This window comes from Coffea eugenioides, chromosome 3 (genome assembly GCF_003713205.1).
Source record: "Coffea eugenioides isolate CCC68of chromosome 3, Ceug_1.0, whole genome shotgun sequence".
Lineage (NCBI taxonomy): Eukaryota > Viridiplantae > Streptophyta > Magnoliopsida > Gentianales > Rubiaceae > Coffea > Coffea eugenioides.
In genome coordinates, this window is record NC_040037.1 from 622,529 (window position 1) to 641,011 (window position 18,483).

General features: G+C 34.7%; 1 protein-coding gene across 1 annotated transcript; it reads right to left on the reverse strand.

Annotated features, from left to right (window-relative positions):
- Positions 1–2,436: 2,436 nt before the first annotated feature.
- Positions 2,437–8,553, reverse strand: LOC113764622 (phytochrome B). The gene is made up of 4 exons (XM_027308577.1): positions 6,055–8,553; positions 4,966–5,773; positions 3,789–4,082; positions 2,437–3,315 (listed from the first exon to the last, which is right to left on the reverse strand). The coding sequence occupies exons 1-4, from the start codon at positions 8,141–8,143 to the stop codon at positions 3,096–3,098; spliced, it is 3,411 nt and encodes a 1,136-aa protein (XP_027164378.1). The 5' UTR covers positions 8,144–8,553; the 3' UTR covers positions 2,437–3,095.
- Positions 8,554–18,483: the final 9,930 nt, after the last annotated feature.

Genomic DNA, 18,483 nt, shown 5'->3' on the forward strand with positions numbered 1-18,483 from the left:
GATATGTGCAAGTAATATTATACCACATATGGACAAGCATTTCTGTTCCCCAACCTTCATCACCAAGGAACCAAATTATTGCTGGAGCAAGAGAAAGCAATGCAGGTTTTGCACTGCCTTCTTTACTTTCTTTTCTTTTTGCCCTCAGATGACCATCACGTCTCCAAAATCCAAGACCCTCCTGCATCATCATCATGCAATTATCCATGTTACTTCGATGCAAAGAATCCCTCTTTTTTCCCTTTCACAGAAAAAGAAAAACCAAAACCAAAAAAAAAAATATATATATATATATATATAAAACTAAAAGTGCAAACCAAGGCTAGGTGGCACCGTGCTTGATTTGATTAGAGGATGATTGTTACTTTGTGCTATACGTTTTATTCATCTTTTCTTCAATTCTTATCCCCAAATTTATTCTGGGTCACTTTCATTTCTTGAAGCAAGACACAAGACAGATTGATTTATTCTGGGTCTCTCTCTCTTTTTCTGAATTTTTTTTTGTTATTATCCATTTTCCGTGCACAACAAGATTGTGGTTGGATGCACATAAGTAATGATAGGCATCACGGGAATGAAATGAGAGTAATTGATTGATTATGATATACTACCACTACTACTTCCCAAACAATTTTACTACTTAAAAAAAAATGAGGAAGGAAGGAAGATGATCATTCAATTTCAATGCATGATACCCATTTTTCCTTTTGGTTCAATAACAATAACAATAACATCCTTCTCTAGCTAACAAGATATAGCTAAAGATGAAGCCCTCTCCAAGGGCTTCAGCAATTATCTTTTTTTTTCATTATAATAATAATAATTGTATAATTTAATTTATCTTATTTTACATGAATTTCACCGACGAATGCATGATAGATGAGGGATTTCACTTTCTCGTAGACTATTCCGCAGCTGCTATATGACCCCCGGCCCGCCCAAGTGCCCAAGTGATAAAAATTGACGGCTGAAGGAAGATGCTAATGCATAAAGCATCAGTCAATTCCTCGAACGGGAATATACCGTAGAGGGGCCCAGAATAGAAAAACCAAAAGCTATAAGCATCTACTACTATCTTGGAGACACTACTATGGACTGACTTTTCTGCCCTCAATGAAAGGCAAGTGGGTCGGTAGTGCTGTTCCTACGACTCCTCACTTTTTAACTTCAATTATATGTTAATCATTCCATTAGAGCACTATTCTGATCTGCATCATCATGTCATGGTGACGGTACAGTACTACTAAACAGGAATTCGTGCTCTTTTTGTCCTTTACTAACCAGGGAAAATTGCTCTCCTTCAATCCAAATGGAATTGGCTTGGCCACCACATGTACCGTGAGGTAAAAGATCAAGGTTCAAACCTTATTTTCTATCGGTGTGTCATTCTATTATATGTGATTTCTTCTAAATTTATACGATTCTATTATATGTGATTTCTTCTAAATTTATACGAGGGTGCATGATGCATTCGTATGGTTCGATGGTGGTTCAAGAGTTCTCTCATGAGAATTGAGTAACACGAGGTAGTCAAGAAGTCTGCATCAAACTGTTTTTTTAAAAAAAAAAAAAATTTGAATATTTCCTCAAACACATTTCTCAATTTTTTATTTTTTACTTCACATACATTAGTATGTTTTTCAAACAAAAAAATCATAAAATTCCAATCCAAACGGACTAAGGGTGCATTTGATAAAACTGAAATCTGAAATCTAAATTCTAAATCCATTAAATTATTTTAATTGTTAAATATTAAATCTAATACATTTGAGTGTATATCACACTCAGTTATAAGCGAATAGTTTATCAATTAATTTTGGGAGCAAATTTTACCTAAAAAATTCGATACCACTTAATTAATTCATATATCCAATTTTTTATTATCAAACGCGTCTGAATATATTAAAATTTAAATCCATTAAATTTTAGTGCTGAATTAGATTATCAAACAGGAGCCAACTTTCAAAACCTCATCAATGGTTCTCTTCTTCATAGGCAATACTACTAGTTCCAGATCCATTTTCTATCTGCAATCTACTTCAACTCGTGCAGAATCCACACTTACTATCTTGACCAAGAATCTGCTAGAAGAGTCATAATCCGCATACTTAATAGACTCCGAAAAGAGACATGCGACTGGGAGACAAAAATGTCAAAAGTTATCTTCCACCATATTAAGGGCATGTCACCAAGTGTTAATTACGACTAAAGGAAGTCTATTAATTTCATGAACCTAAAATTTTGTAAAAGTAACATTAAGCTCATGACCACTCCGCCCAGATCGATCACTTGCATTTGCTTATCTCCTGGAAGATGGATCGAATACATAAATTAATCTAGGTTATGCAAATTTACCAAAAAGTCCTCTCAAAGAGGATCTTGTTTATTTTAATCATCAGTCTAATCTATCTAATGTAGATTATTACAATTATGAAATCAGGAAATAGACCAATGATGCTATCATACAGCCTGAAAGAAAGTAGCAAGACAAGAAGACGATCAAAACTTTCAAGCACCCCATAAAGTAAAAGTGTAAAACTGCTGCACATGTGGATACCCTAAGACCTGTGACGATCTATACTCAGTTTTAACAATACCAGCTATATATACTTCTCAATACAAGCTTACTGTTAGAACCGTATCTATACAGGCTATATATACTTCTCAATACAAGCTTATTGTTAGAACCGTATCACCAGGGTTATCTTTAAGCCAAGAACTACAAACACCTGCTTTGACCTTTTGGCCCCATGTATACTTGCATGCAGTACACAGTCGGGAAGGGAACTTGACGAGTCATTAGTAAACGTATCCCTGTCACATTTCAAGAAATCTTCCAGCTCCATGTGAATACTGGGGTCACAATTCTTGATCAAGGTTGGCAAACAGCAACAGTCAAGCATGGGCACCAATGGCACGATAACAGGCCAAATAGCTGAAATGCCGCAGATCCTGACATTGGATTTCAGTACCCACAAAATAAAGCTTCTTTTGATTGCCAAGGAAAGCATTAACTTCCAAGTAAACACTGGAGATTTAGCACTAGCTTTGCTTCTAGAACCAGAGAGTTGGTTTGTATCCAATCCGTTAATAGACTAAGCCACACTTTTTGAACCTCTCCGCTGCATGGGCAGTTCAAGTGTAATCAAGAAATAACTTCTTTCAGACTCTCTAATATATTGAACTTCTCCATCCATAAGCTTCAAAATTTTCCTGCACATGCTCAGGCCCAGCCCCTCTTGGGTCACCCATCGACTGCTATGGAACATGTCTTGAACAAGTTCAGGAGGAAGACCTTCGCCGGGGCAGACAATCCTTCACAAGAACCAATGCATAAAAATTGTTTCACCAAGATAGCACATGGCATAAAAATTCTCAGATTACTTGGTAAATATGCCAGCTTTTAAATTTTTAACAGCAATTCTCTACATAATGCCGTGAGTCAGAGTAGCCACACAATTTTATGGCAAAATCAACGTCCATGAACGATATGGAACAACTTGAGCCTGAAGACAAGCATCTGCAATAATTGTTATTTGTTCTGGCGGCACTTAATTGGTGGTTGGTTTAGGAGCTTTTCCTGCTTTAATTACCATCCTTGCAACTAGCACCATTTACATCTTTCAACATAGACCCTAATTTTGTTCACATTGATGAAATCAGGCATGTGACTTCAAATGCAGAAGAAACAGTGAAGTGAATAAACATGACTTGTTAAAGCATATGCTAAAACTAAAATGTATATGTGTCCTACTGAACACATTATGAGCAAAATATGGAGAACATACCTAAATTCGATGTGCAAAATGTTTATCCCAATAGAAATTTGCTTCAAACTTGGTTTTAGTTGAATTTCCACCCAACCGCCAGAAGAGGGTGCATAACGCACCATATTTAACAAAAAATCTGCTAAGACCTGCTGAACTCTTGCTTGATCACCATAAACAGCCAGGGTTTTTATTTCCTCTGGAATGTCCCGGATCAGTTGTAGACCTCTTTCCCTCAGCAACAACATTACTTGGCTAACAACAGCATCTATTACACTCCCGAGTAAGAATTCTGACTTCTCAAGTTCCAATGACCTGCCCAAAAACAAACTAGGAATCAGTCATATGACTTGTCCATAAGCAAATCACAAAACACTATCGGAGTAAGATTTTATTTCAAACGGATATCAGAAATGCAAAAACTTTCTAAAAGACTAAAAGAATCTCACAAAAATATTCAAGAGAGAAGCCAGGTCATGACTAGAGATGAGATACACTGAAAAGAAAGTCATTGATTTGCTCCCCAAATGACTATCCTCAGACTGGTAAAATAGGGAAAGTAAACAATGACTCTACATGCAAGGGCTGCCTACTGGAGAACAGACGGAAACGGAATGAACGTATGGTCACTAAATTCTACTAAGTTGGTCAATTTGATGCTTTATTTCTACAAGAGTCGCCACGAGAATTTTCATGTCTAAAATCCAAAAAACTTCGCCTAGTTAGCTTGACGGAAAGCACATAGAAGGATCTAGCATTGAAGCATTAGTGCACATTTCATAAGCTGTTAATAGAGAAATATGCAATTTCAGCAAGAAAGAAAATCATAGAAATGCAAATAATGGCAGCTATTGAGCATTAGTCATATGAAGTTTTCCGAAAATCGCAATTCAAAGTTTTCTCAGCAGGATATGAAACTAAACAACCTTTAAGATTGCATGGAGATATTAAACCTTTAAACAAATTACAAATAACTTCCTAAGAGCATCAAGCACAACCTCAAGAAAAATCAAATAATTTCCTAAGAGTTGCTAAAAAACTTAATGCCTCACATTACTAGCCAATTTCTCCTTGTTGGTCAGAACTCAGAATATGTGTTTTGACTATGAAAACAACATTAGCAACAATCATGCCATGCAAGCACTTTCCAGTTGTGAATGCACTGATAAAAAGGTTGAACTAAATATAATAAACTCACCCATCCTCAAGGTTATCCAAATTAACGTCCCTTACTATCATTGACATCTGCTTCTCACAAGCAGAACTTGTCTCAATAAATTGCTTTTGGTCGTCCGTTAAATCTGTAGCTTCCAAGAGTGAATTAGTAAAGCGTATACCACTTAATGGATTCTTTATTTCTTGACATATGTAAGCTAACTCTTTCATCCTTGAAAAGCACTTCTTTTCCTGTTGCCTTTGGAGTTTCAAGGCCTGCTGCAATTCAGGACTTGCAATCTGAACAAAACAAAAAGCTCCAATAATCTGGCAATCCATATTGACCCTCTTATTAGCAGTCAGGAGAGCTTGCACATATTTCCCACTTCGGTCAAAAAAAGAGAATGGGAACTTGTCAGTATCCTGGCCTCCAATTGCATTATGCAAAGCAATCATGAACTTAGTCATAGCATCTGCACCTTTCAGCCGACAACAACTCCCAAAAATCTCCCCTACTAACATCTTCCCCATGACTTCCCCTCTGCTCCATCCAGTGAGCTTTTCCATAGCAGTGTTCCATTCAGAACAGCAGGTGTTCTCATCGGAAGCAAATATAGGTGGGATTAGTGGGTTTAGACTGTGTACAATGGCCTTGTAATCACCTTGGATGTGAATAAATTTGTCCATGACCACCTTCTGGCCAGTAACATCCTGACCAACAAAACAAACCCCAACTATGTTATTTGTGTAATCCTTGCTAGTGCAAGCATTGACCACCACAAATACAGTTTTCTTATTTTCTTCAGCTCCAAATGTCCTCAGCTTTATCTCAACATTCTTATCTTCTTCACCTGCATCAACTTAATTCAATATTAGAATACCCATGTACAATAAACTACATAAGTACCGGTAATCCACGTCAGCAGCCTAATATCATAATAAAATACGCAAAGAATTGATTAAACCCATCTATATCCCTTATTGACAGGAGTATTTAAGTACTGGAAATAGCAAAAACAACTTCTAGTTGTAACCCAAGACTTCAAGACAAACCTTTTTCACACATACAGAATCCAAAAAAAAAAAATGCAGAAGGAGACAGGAAAATAAATACTAAATGGAAGAAGAATACCTCTCAAAGCATGAAGCAAAAGCTTTTCAGTAGTTTCTGCTGATTCTTTTTTAACAATATCACGAACTAAGGACTTCCCCATAGCTTCTTCAACAGGCATGCCTGTCAATTCAGCAACCTTTGCATTCCACCCATTTATACGGCCTTCAACATCTACAGCAAATATTGGTGCTGTTGCAGTCTCTATCAATCTAACCATTTCCCTGGCAACAGAACTGAGTTCATCCATCCCTTGAAACTCATTATCCACAATCTGATTCTGAACAACAGCCTTTGTATTGCTTCCATCAGCATCCCTGAATGAATCTCGTAGTATAAGCTGCAAGGAATGAATTGCATCCATTTCAGCAGTCTCCCATGGCAAACTACGGCTTTTGACTACTTCCAGAAATGCTTTGAAAGAAGAACGTGGATGCATCCTCTGCCCATCATCTTTGTCCTCTGGATGATGCTTTGCACCACCCCACTTTATCTCTTTGGCAGTGTGGGAGCGAAACCAGAACAAGAAATCTCTTGAAGTAATATAAGCAACAGCCATCCCACAAACAGCGTCACCAAGAGAGGCTGCCCCAGGGTACCCTGCATCAGCCAAACTATCAGTACTCAATCCTGTTGAGTCCCCATGGTAAGCCAACAACCATTCAACAATATCCTTTATCTGGGCTTGAGTAGGTGTCACGCCCAGTGGGTAGCACTTTCCCCGGTAGTACAGAGCAGCACCATCACATTTCACGAGGTCCATAATGCTGGGGCTCTGTGTAACAATCCCAGTTGGAGAATCTCGAAGAATCATATCACACAAAAGTGTTTGTGTCCTCAAAACATGTTTCTCAGACAACTGTGAAGCCAATTGTAACTCCATGTTCAATTGGAGCCCAAAGGCTTGCATTAGGAACTCACAGGCATAACGCAGAGGGAAAGGAATACAACGAGCAGAAGTGTGGTGACCAACAACCAAGCCCCAAAGTCTCATGGAATTCCGGCCCCCAACACTATCCTCCTCATTTCCATTAATGATGACTGCAAGAGTTAATGAGGCAATTGACCCCATATTAGCCATGTACTGGGCATGGCAATCATGAGGAGCTCGAAGTGTTGAACCAACTAAACATAGAGGCTGCATGAGTGATTCATCCTGCAGCACCTGAACGGAAGTAGCATGACAATCCACGATCATCCTAACCCTATTCTGCTTAAACAAAAACCTTGATGCCTGAGGAATGTCGGTGGCTGGATAATGCAACCCGATATAAGGATCCAAATCCGACCTTTTGCTCTCAGCCACAACCTCACCATGCTCATCCTCATGAAATTTATACACCATTACCCTGTCATAGCCCGTAAGCTCCCTCACACTTTCAACCACAGTATCACACAAAAGCTTAATATCTCCACCGGGGAGTGATTGCAAATGTGAAATCGCCCTCACAGCTAGTTTCTGAGACTGAACAGCCCCAGCAATTGATAAAGCAGGATCCTCAGTCCTAGCAGGCTCCAAGTCAATTACAATCCCAACATCAATCCTATGCAGAATTCCATAAAAGGGCTTCCCAGAATTCTTTGAATGAATCCAAATCGGATTTAACAAAGTGATTTCTCGCGCCCCGAATGCCCTTTCGAGCAAAACAGAGCTGGAAGGGGTGAAAACGGTCCTTACATCAGTCCCAATTGTGAGGATCTCAGGCCTTTCGAGGCTAGGGACTGATTGAGGAGTTAAACCAAGCATTTCACGCGCATTTTCGCTATAAGCAATGACACTGAACGAAGCCTCGTCTACGGCTATCATACAACCAAAGGGTTGAATATGACCACCCCTCTGGATTTTAGACAAATATGCAGTGATTTGTTGCTCGGGAACAGAGTGTGTGGTGTTTCTAACGGACTGAGAGTAATCAAAGGACTTGCCAGACTCACCAGACTGCTCAAATACAGCATGTAGCTTAGCATCCACGGTGTACTGAGCCACAGCCTTGCTGACTGACTCCCTGTAGTTTACATTTTGGCTTGTCCCTGAAGATTGAGCTTGACCTCTACCTTTAGAATGGTGATGATGAAGACTGCTTGATGCTCTGCTTCCCCCTGAGGCCATCTGTGTTGAAGAAGAAGAAGAAGAAGAAGAAGGAAAGGACAAGCTCACCTTGAGTGTGTGTTACAAGTTTGGATTTTTAAGCTGAATTAGGACAGACATGGAGTTAATAAGAGAACCCGATTGGGTAAAATTTCTGGGAGTGTCAAGAAATTTCGCAGCAGATGTATAGGGTTTCTTCTTGTCTTGAACTTTAAAAAAGAAAGAACCTTTTTCCTTCACTCTGTTTTTTCCTCGTCCCTCCTGTTAATTCTGGGGCGGATTCTAATTTCTTGAATCCCCTTCTTTTCTTTTTTCCAATCGGGGAGGGAGAAGCTAGAAAGTTAGCTTGGACTGATTTTTCATTTGATTCATATTGAATGAGGTAAAAGAAGAGAGCTGAATTTGGGAGCTGGGAACTGAGTCAGTCCTACTTTTTCCCCATTTTCTTTCGATTTTTAGAGTTTTTTTATTATATATATAATTTAATGATTCCCTTGCACAACATATAAATATCATCATTCGTATGTATTTTGGCTGTGCCAAAGTTGAGATGGCGTACAAAGTATTCTGTTCATAATTTGCCATTATTTCAGATTTCACTCAAGTTTAATAATGCACTACATATTCACACGCACCAACACCATCTGTTATCAACATACAAATGCATTTTTTACGATCTTGACATTAAACACCTATTCATGTTGTTAATTAAACTGGGTTGCAGCCTAAATGAAATGACAAATTGTGCATTTTTGAAATCTTGTGTATCAACCTTTTTTTTTGTCTCGTTGAATAAAACCCTCATGTTTTATTATTGTTATTTTGCAAGCATATGTTATTTATTTTAAAAATATATTTAAATACAAAAAGTGCAACGAATGTGATTATTGTATTTTTTTTATATATAATAAGTTTAATACAGCATAATTGAAAAAATCCTCTTGTTATGATTACTTCATGTGTTGCTAAAATCTAGGTTAATTAATGAAAATTTAACTTCTTTGAAAGCTATGCTAAGTTCTACACGCCTAATCGTATCAATTGTTAAATAAATTGATTCGATGTATTCCTTTTAATCTCTCGTAGGAAAAATACTTTACCTTTTCACATGGAATTTTGAATAAGATTCCGCTTTTTGTTTTATTCCTGGGGCTGCAACATGAATTAAGTTACTCAATACTTAAATCAAATTTGATTGATAATAACTCATTTAAATTGATTCGTCAATTAATCAAATCAAATTTAAACAACATATTATGTTTAATAACTTTTAAACTTAATAAAAAAGATTCGATTGGACAAATAAATAAAATTTTAAACTCGTAAAAATAATTAAATAAAATTAAACAATAGAGTATTTGGCTTAATTAGACTGTTTGATCCCTTATTCATCCGTACATTTGTAGTTAATTCGTTGAGCTGAAAAGTAGAGCGAGGGAACGAACGAAGGAGAGGAGGACTCGTGCAACGAAAGCGACAACTTGCTGAGAGAGTAAAATGTCTGGTTCATTGATTGGTCAAGTGTCACTTAGGCCACGTGAGATTCACAAGCCAATGTTCTTTCTTTTTTTTTTTTTTTTGGGGTCGTGGCGGTCATTCAATCCAATGTTCTGTCACTAGCTGAGGGTCATTCAAACCTTTTTTCTTTGAACAAATTATCCGGTAGTTACTTCTTTTTTTTTTTTTTTTTGAAAGAAAACCTCCATTCATTGCAAATCAGCAAGAGCAGCATCAGTAACAATCTTGGGGAAGTTTACAAACCATACTCTACTTCCCTCAAGAGATAAGGACAATTTGGACATGATGTGGGCAGGAACATAATTGTTGTTCCTCCTCACATGACTAATCTTTACATAATCAAAAGAATTCAGCATAGCTCTGATGCCATGAATTACATTACCTATCAAGGACAGATCGGGCTCTTTGCTATTAATCCTCTGAACAACACTTAAAGCATCACCTTCTAGCAAGAAATGTGTGATTCCAAAGTCCCTTGCAAACTCCAAAGCACTTAAAAAGGCCAAACATTCCAACCACTACCTTGTTAAACTAAACTTTTAGAATCATTGAATTCTAACCACTACATTATTAAAGGTTTGATTTTAATCATTAAACTATTTAAAATTTAGATTTCGGACCATTCCGGCAAATTTAACCGTTAATTATGTCCCTTTCTTTTGTCTCGTGAATCATGCGAGCACTCGAATTTAGCATAATTAACGATCAAATCTAACGGCTCCAAATTTAAATGTTAAATAGTTTAATGTAATTAAAACTAGACTTTTAATAGTTTAATAGTCAAAACTCGATGATTTTAAAAATTTAGTGACCATCCAAATAATTTACTCTTTTTCTTTGAGGGTCATTCAACCCCGTGTTCTTTGGACGAGCGCCAATTATAACATATAATGTACAGCACAATGAAGGTAATAATACTAACACAATAAATTTATAAGCCTAAAAAATGAGTGCCATACAAAAATAATTTCTCTGATCTCGAGAGTGAGTCCACCACAGTGCCTAATTTTGGTAATGTCGAAAACTAATTACCATTCATAATGTGAGTAATTCATCATTAGAAAAATATTGATTTTATCCTTTAGAAGTATTGATTTTGCATTTCTGAATACTCATTCATGGAATATTTTTTATACTACTTAGCAAAGTATTAAAAATACTCTTTTCGAAACTTAAAATTTGCCTTTACAAATTTTGTACCAAAAATTATTGTAGTGGTACACTTGTTATTCTAATAAATACATGGCTTTTTTTTTTTTTTTTTTTTTGCGCAATACATGACTTGAAGTTAGTAAGCACATCTCTTCGATTAGTGCACGCATTGTACTAACAATTGTTGTTGAGGCCCTTAAGCCATGTCCCAGAAGAAGCATTAACAAGACAACTCAGCATGAACATCTCTCTCATGACAATTGGGCCCCAATTGATATAAGGCAACCGGCTGTAGCGTTGGCTTAACAAACCAGGCCTTGATGATGGATGGAACCCGAAAATCCTGAGCGAATTAACGGGTTTTTGCGTCAAAACTTGTGAGTTTTGTTATTACTAATTGGATGCTTAGCATACTAATAGTGTTTTAAGAACAACGATCTCGAGCTTAACATCTCATGTTGGTACCAAGTGGGTTATGGTTATGAAATCGGTTTCTTGTTAATTATTATTACAAGAAATATTTACAATTGGAAAAGATTCAATTCTTGCATACTAAATAGTAATAAATATTTTCAAGAAAAATAGATCAAAATCTCCTTTACATTTTTGTTAAATGAATTTTTTCGTCATTTATTTTAAAAATATTAATTTTATATTCATTACAAATTCAAGTTCGCAAATTTTGGTTTCAACCACTTTTTAGCCTAAAATCACCACATGACTCATATGCAATAGTGTTTATGTACAAAATGTCAGATTTCACCTTTTTAATGGCAAAAATAAATATGAATTGACAAAAATTAATATGGTTCAAGTTAGATCTTGTTTTTTTATGTGCAACAATGAATATAAATTTGATTATTTGTTTAACTATAAATGGAATCTAACCTTTTGTCCATAAAAAAAAATGACCATATGTTAAAAGATTCCTAAATCGAATTCCAATTCTCGCTCCTAGTAATAATGCAATTGTTTCGAATAGTGAATGTTTCCCCTACCAAATAATTAGACTGTACTAAACTATATCCTAACTTGTCGCTATTTGTAAAAAATCTGTTAAAAGATTCCTAAATCGAATTCCAAATCTCACTCCTAGTGATAATGCAATTGTTTCAAATAGTGAATATTTCCCCATCTAAATAATTAGATTGTACTAAACTAGGTCCTAACTTTGCCATTAGTTGTATTGAACACGACTGACTACAAATCACAAATTTGACAAGTGCAATGTCAAATTTTGTGTCTTTTTAACTATTAATGTTTTCCACTAGTTATGATGAATATGTTGGATTATAAATCACAAACTTGATGTATACACTAAATTTAAGGTATTTTAACTATTAACTATGTAGCAACGATGTTTAGATGTCAAGTTATGCTCCCATGTTCAATTTAAATTATTCAAGCAAGAGTTTAAATAATATACGAGGATCATTTTGATTTGGGATTTTTCAAGCACCCAATGACTTATTGTCACTTAAGTTTCTTTAAGTGCTCCAATTTAATAATAATGTACCTATATTTACACAATCTTCAGATTTGCTATTTCTTTTTTTTTCCCTGTTTAAAGTAATTTACCAACTTTTATCATTTAACATTTTTCCCTTTCTTTATTTGTTCAAAAGCAATTTTTTGTTCATTGCACTTACCTTCTTTTAATTCTTTTTTCTTTTGTTTAATGTAATGTAGCCAACCCTTTTTCTTTTTTTCGTTTTAACCAAAAAAAAACACCATTATTGTCTTAGAACCATACAGAAAGTCAAGAAACAAGATGAAGTAGTGGTTAAGCTACACACAAAAAAAAATGCACGCGATTAACATCTCAAAATTGAGAGATTTGAATGACGGGTATCACAGTAAAATTATAAAATCACGCGCTTCCATACTGTGAATTTCATCTATGCATTTGGGATTTGCAAGAAGTGTACATACCTTTGAATTGTCAAGATTTCTTGGTTATTGTGATTATTTATGTGGTAGAATAATTCACTAATGTAATTACTCAATTGAAAATTTTCATGTACATACCTTTGCGTAATCATCGATAGTTGGGATAGCCATCACATTTACAAATTATAAGAATAGTATTTTTTTCTTAAAGAAAAAGGAAAAAGGTGGTTAAATTATATTAAAAAAGAATTAAAAAGGATAAATGCAATAAAGAAAAAATGCTTTTGAACCAATAAATAGAATTAAAAAATTAAATGACAAAAATTGGATAAATTACTTTAAACAAAATGGAAAAAACGCCACCTTAAAATGTCTTCCGAGTTCCCAAAGGGATAAAGACACCAATTTAAAACAGGTTTTATTTTAAGGATGCGCCAAAATTAAACTGTAGGCCCCTTGTTCATTACCGGTTCTAACCTGTCCTCGGTTGCAATTTTCACTCTTGTCTATTACCTGGCCCACCTAGCTGTGTTGTCCTATTCCTATTACTTTTTCCCACCATGCAAAGATGACTCAGCTTTCCACAATAGAAGCAACCGTATCTTGTCCATCTCTGCAATCAACTAAAGTAACACAGGTGAAGACTCACCTAAAATAGTAATAACTAGTTCTACCACGTTTCCAATTCACATTCGCGTAACATGGACGGCCTTTATTTGGCCACATTTCTGGCATATTAATGAAGATTACCATTCATGAAAAAGCAAAAGAGATTCAGAGCAAGAAAATGGCACTAACTTTGATTTGTGTTTCTTAAAATATTGTGGCAAAAAATGTGTCTCAAAAGTAGGGGTGGACAAAAAATCCGACCCGATTCGAAACCCGGCTAAGCCCGATCCGATTCAATCCGAAAAATAGGATATCCGATCCTATTTTTCTTAGCGGGGCAGATGCGGGTCGAGTACCAGCAAAAACGGATACGGATATGGATCAGCAAAATAAAAACCCGCGGGTACCCGACCTGCAGGGTATATTATATAAATATTTAAAAAAATAAGGGTTCATTATATAATTTTATAATTTTTAATCCTAAGTGTAAGTAAAGTGGTTCACAATCTCATATTTTAATCTCATATGATCCGCCTCTCCTCATCTTGTTTAAAAAAAATGAATATTCTTGGTGAAACCTGAACCAAATGAATAAAACAAAGAAAAATTTGTGAAACTCTATCATAAAAATTGTTCATCCCTTTCATTCTTTTTCATTTTTATTCTACTTCCATCGATCTTTCCAGCAAATTTTTCATCAATTCAATCAAAAATTTGTGTTTGGAGCTCCTATTTTCTGTTAGCTAGATAATTAAAACATTTATGTTTTTCATTTATTTATTTATTTTATTGCAATTGTGTCTCTTAAATTTATCTCCTTTATTTTAGTGCAAGAAATTTATTTTTCTTTTTCATCACCTTTAATGCAACAAGGTCTCTTCCAAAGATGTAAGAAAGTTGGGGAAAATTTTTCAAAATTATTTTGGTTATACTTTCTTTAAAAATTATTAGCTCTGTTCAATTCTTTTCCGAACTTGATTCCACAATCGATTCATTTTGGATGCAATCTTGTACCATAATATCCTTAAGGAAATTGGAAAAGTTGCCATATACTTATTATCCTTGTGTTTGTTATGTTGTAAAATGATGAAATGCGTGAGAATAGTGATGTACTCAAAATTATCATAAAATTTCGTTTTATCTATTAGATATTATAATTTTAATATGTACTAAATTTATGAAATCGGTTTGATTATTGGATGAAATATGTGAGAATGGTGATGTATGGATTTTGATTATAATATTTCTACCAATGTTAATTGGAAATCATACTTTTTTTTATTGGAAAACATGTTGATATTAAGTGAAAAATATTTTTTTATTGAAAAATAGTTTTTTTTAAGAGACGGGTACCCTATGACCCGCCCTTTTTTTTGGAGTACCCGAATAGCAGGTATCCGAAAACATTAGGAGCGGGTTAGTGTCACAAAATGGCTGATCCGATATTTTAGGGTCAGGTCAGTCAAATCTTGTTAGGAGCGGGTACCCAACCCGTGCCCACCCCTACTCAAAAGTAAAGATATTTGGAAGGAAATTTTAATATATTAACATTGTTGAAATTGATATTTTTTTTTTTTTTTGTCGACATGATAGCTTTTCTATTCATACTCTATATTAAGAGGGAGGAAGTGGATCTAAATAGGTCAAAGAAGAATTTGGACGGAATTGAACTATCATCGGATCAAACGATCAAATGAATGCCTTAGCACCCGCCGATAAAACTTCCAGAAAATCTTAAAAATGAATGTAAGTTATCCCTTAATCTGCGTTCAAGGAGAGTCTTAAAGTTCTTCCTGATAGTCACCTACTGTAAGGATAGTTGGTCGCTGAAATTGGTGTATGCTCCGACTGTATTTTTTCTAATGACAAGCCTGACACAAATAAGAATTTTTTCACTGAAATGTCTTAGTCGCCTCACATGAGTATGCGGCGACCGACCGATGATATTTTTTTTTTGTTTTTCTTAAATCGTGTCATGCATATGGCAATTGAAACCGTGGACCTTATAGCTTATAAGCCATATACAACCCAAAAATGAGGAGGATTGCAAAATACTGGACTAGCTCCTCTTTTTTTTTTTTTTACAACTTTTTTGTTAGGGATAATTTAAAAAACCTTTTCTGAGGTTTTTAATAATTTCTCTTAACACTCCCAAATTTTAAAATTTTCACTTGACTCCTTTACTTCAAACTTCTTGTAACATTTGAAACTCATTTCATCAAAATATAATATTAAAAACTCATTGACTTGTGCGGTAACAAAAAGATAATGAAAAAAATTTAATCTATCTCTGTCACTGCATACTCATGTTAATATTAAAAACCCCTACCAAAATACTCTAACTTTTGAGACACATTTATTCTTAGGGATTATTTTAAGAAATTCACCATGTCCATTGCCTTTTTTTACCATAGAAACTTTTAACCTTTCTTTAGGCAATTTTTGTTTGTAAAGAAAAGTATGGAAAAATGAGAGAAATTAAATTTGTTTAGTAGGAAAAGTGTGGAGTTTAAGAAATAGGGAGGGAGTTTAAATCAAAATCTCTGATTCTTGAAGTCTTAGCTTTAACTACAAAATGAGGCCCTGTTTAATAACCTAATCCAATACTTAAATTTAATGGATTCAAATTTAACATGTTCAAACGTATTTGATAACAAAAAATTGAACATCTAAATTAATTGACACTAAATTTTCAAGGCAAAACTTACTCTAAAAAATAAGTGATGAACTATTCACTTATTATTTAATGTGATATACACTTAAATGTATCAGATTTAGTACTTAATAATTTAACAAATCAACGAACTCAAATTTCAAATTTCAATTTTATCAAACGCATCCTAAAATTTAGACAAAAACAAATGTTTGGACCATGAGCAATTCTAGTCACTAAAGCCTAGACAAAAATAAATGCAGTTCCAAATGTTTCAATTTCTAAATACATTGAGTCCAAATAAACGATTTTTGTTAATTGCTACCAGAATCCGTTCATGTGTTGTCACGTGCTAGCAACTAACTTTGTAAAAAATTTAGAAAATACGAAACAAATATTGTTTGACATAATTTATAATAAATGAGGACTAATTACTTGCATGCCAATGATGTGAGTAACTAGTTTTTAGCTTAGTATACAAAAATTTGACAAAAAAATTATTCCTACAAGACTAATTCTTCACGTGATTCATATGTGGGTAATTAATTATTTTTTATTACAAATTATGGCTAATAATATTTTATCAGTTCCTTAAACTTTTTTTTAAATAATTGTTGGCCCCTGACAGCAAGTGACCTGATTCTGGAAGCAATTGATAAAAATCAATCAATTGGATAAAATGTGCTTATAAATTGAAATATTTAGAACTGCATTTGCTTTCGTTTAAACTTTAGAGGCTAGAACTGCCTAAGCTCCAAATATTGGAATCAAAACTGCAATTCTCTCTTACTCCCTTTGTATGTGTTTTTTCGATTTAGGGGAAAGTAATTTTGAAGAAAAAATTGACGAGTACTCACAATATTTTTAATAAATACCGCTAACTATCCATTTTTTGTCACAATATTTCACTTTCTCACGTAACTTTCCCTCAAATTGAAATGACTGTCATGTTTGGATTGCTATTTTTAGGATTTTTTGTAGGAAAATATATTGTAGCGATTTGACGTATATGAGATTAAAAAATGATTGGAAAACGTGTTTACGAAAAACGTAAAATTTTTTTGGTAGAAAATCACGATCCAAACATAGATATAGCTTGTTGACAAAGTTAAATACTAAAATGAGTAAACTAGTGGAATCCATACATCTACAATTCCTCAAATCTGACAGGATTATCGACTTGATTCTTGAGTCCTTTAGGCCCACTCCGCATCAAATCGTAAGAAATGACATAAGTCCATTAAGGTAATGCAAATCCAGCTTAGAAATCGTTTACTGATAGTATTTCCGAAAACATGAAACATAGACGGGTATACACATGGACACCAATTATCGGGACAATTGTGATTTCCCTTTCAGATCGCATTCCCTCCACGTGAACTCTGTACCATATAATTGACCCACAATATCGCAAAAGCTTATCTCCTTCCTTCTAGTGTCTGCAATCAGTCTCACTCCACATGGTTTTGTCCTCTGATGGATTCAAGCAGCAGGTGTATTCAGTACTACTAGCGTTGTACTTAGTAGTAGTTACGCCACTTAACCCATGTTCACCACGTATAAGGCATTAGAGGGCATCGGGAATAACTTAATGGATTAATTTCTTATATTCCGAATGTATGCACTAGCGAGCATCGAGAACAACTTAATGCATTAATTCCTTGAGTGTATATATTAGCGTGTCCAAATCTATAATACATTCGAAGCCCGTTAGTGTATATACAAATCATTTTAGTAAAGATGGATCCTGATTTAATTTGCTTGGGCAGATTGTGTTTAGGCTGCTTGTATGGTACCCCTAACTGTCGGCAACAAACTACTCGTCTCTGGCAATATTTTTAAATTCGGATCGGATCGAAGAATGAACTGAAAAATCTTACAATTCACGATTCGACTGGTTCAATCAATTCGACCTCAATTCAAAGATTTTTTATTCATTTTTATATTAAAAATTTTAATATTTATTTTAGAAACTAAAAACTTAACAAAAATCGATTGAACCTTTCGATTTGATCGGTTCAACGATCTCTTAACCAATTCAATCAATTCTTTGATTTTTTAATTAAATCGGACCGAAAATATAACCGACTCATGGTTCAACCGATCAAACCGACCAGTCTGATTTTCAAAACATTGGTCTCAGGCGTATCAACAGGTTGCTTGTGTACAACGGCCCAGTTTAATTAATATGGCATGCCATACAGTTGCTTATATCAATATGGTAGGCTCCCAGTTACTTCATCAGATCAGATTGCTTGCATCCGAAGCAGAGATACTCATAAACTCTTAAACAAGTTCCTTGACTATCAATTTCAAGATGCAAAAGACCTTCCAACCATTCAAATCTCAATGTAATGATGCGACACAATCTTATCCATGAAATTGCCAGGAATTCTTGAGGGCCCCCTTTTGTGACTTTCAGGGGATTCACAAAAACAAATCAAGCCTATTTCCTTTTTTTTATTTTTTATTTTTTAATCAAGCAAAACAAGGTAAACATGCCAGCAGAGACTTTGAATTATAACACGCTAACAAAACA

Coding starts and splice junctions, on each gene's coding strand:
- LOC113764622 (XM_027308577.1), bottom strand. CDS start 8,143: ATGGCCTCAGGGGGAAGCAGAGCATCAAGCAGTCTTCATCATCACCAT. Junction 5,774..6,054: donor TTTGCTTCATGCTTTGAGAG/GTATTCTTCTTC, acceptor AAGTTGATGCAG/GTGAAGAAGATAAGAATGTT. Junction 3,316..3,788: donor ATTTTGCACATCGAATTTAG/GTATGTTCTCCA, acceptor GTTCTTGTGAAG/GATTGTCTGCCCCGGCGAAG.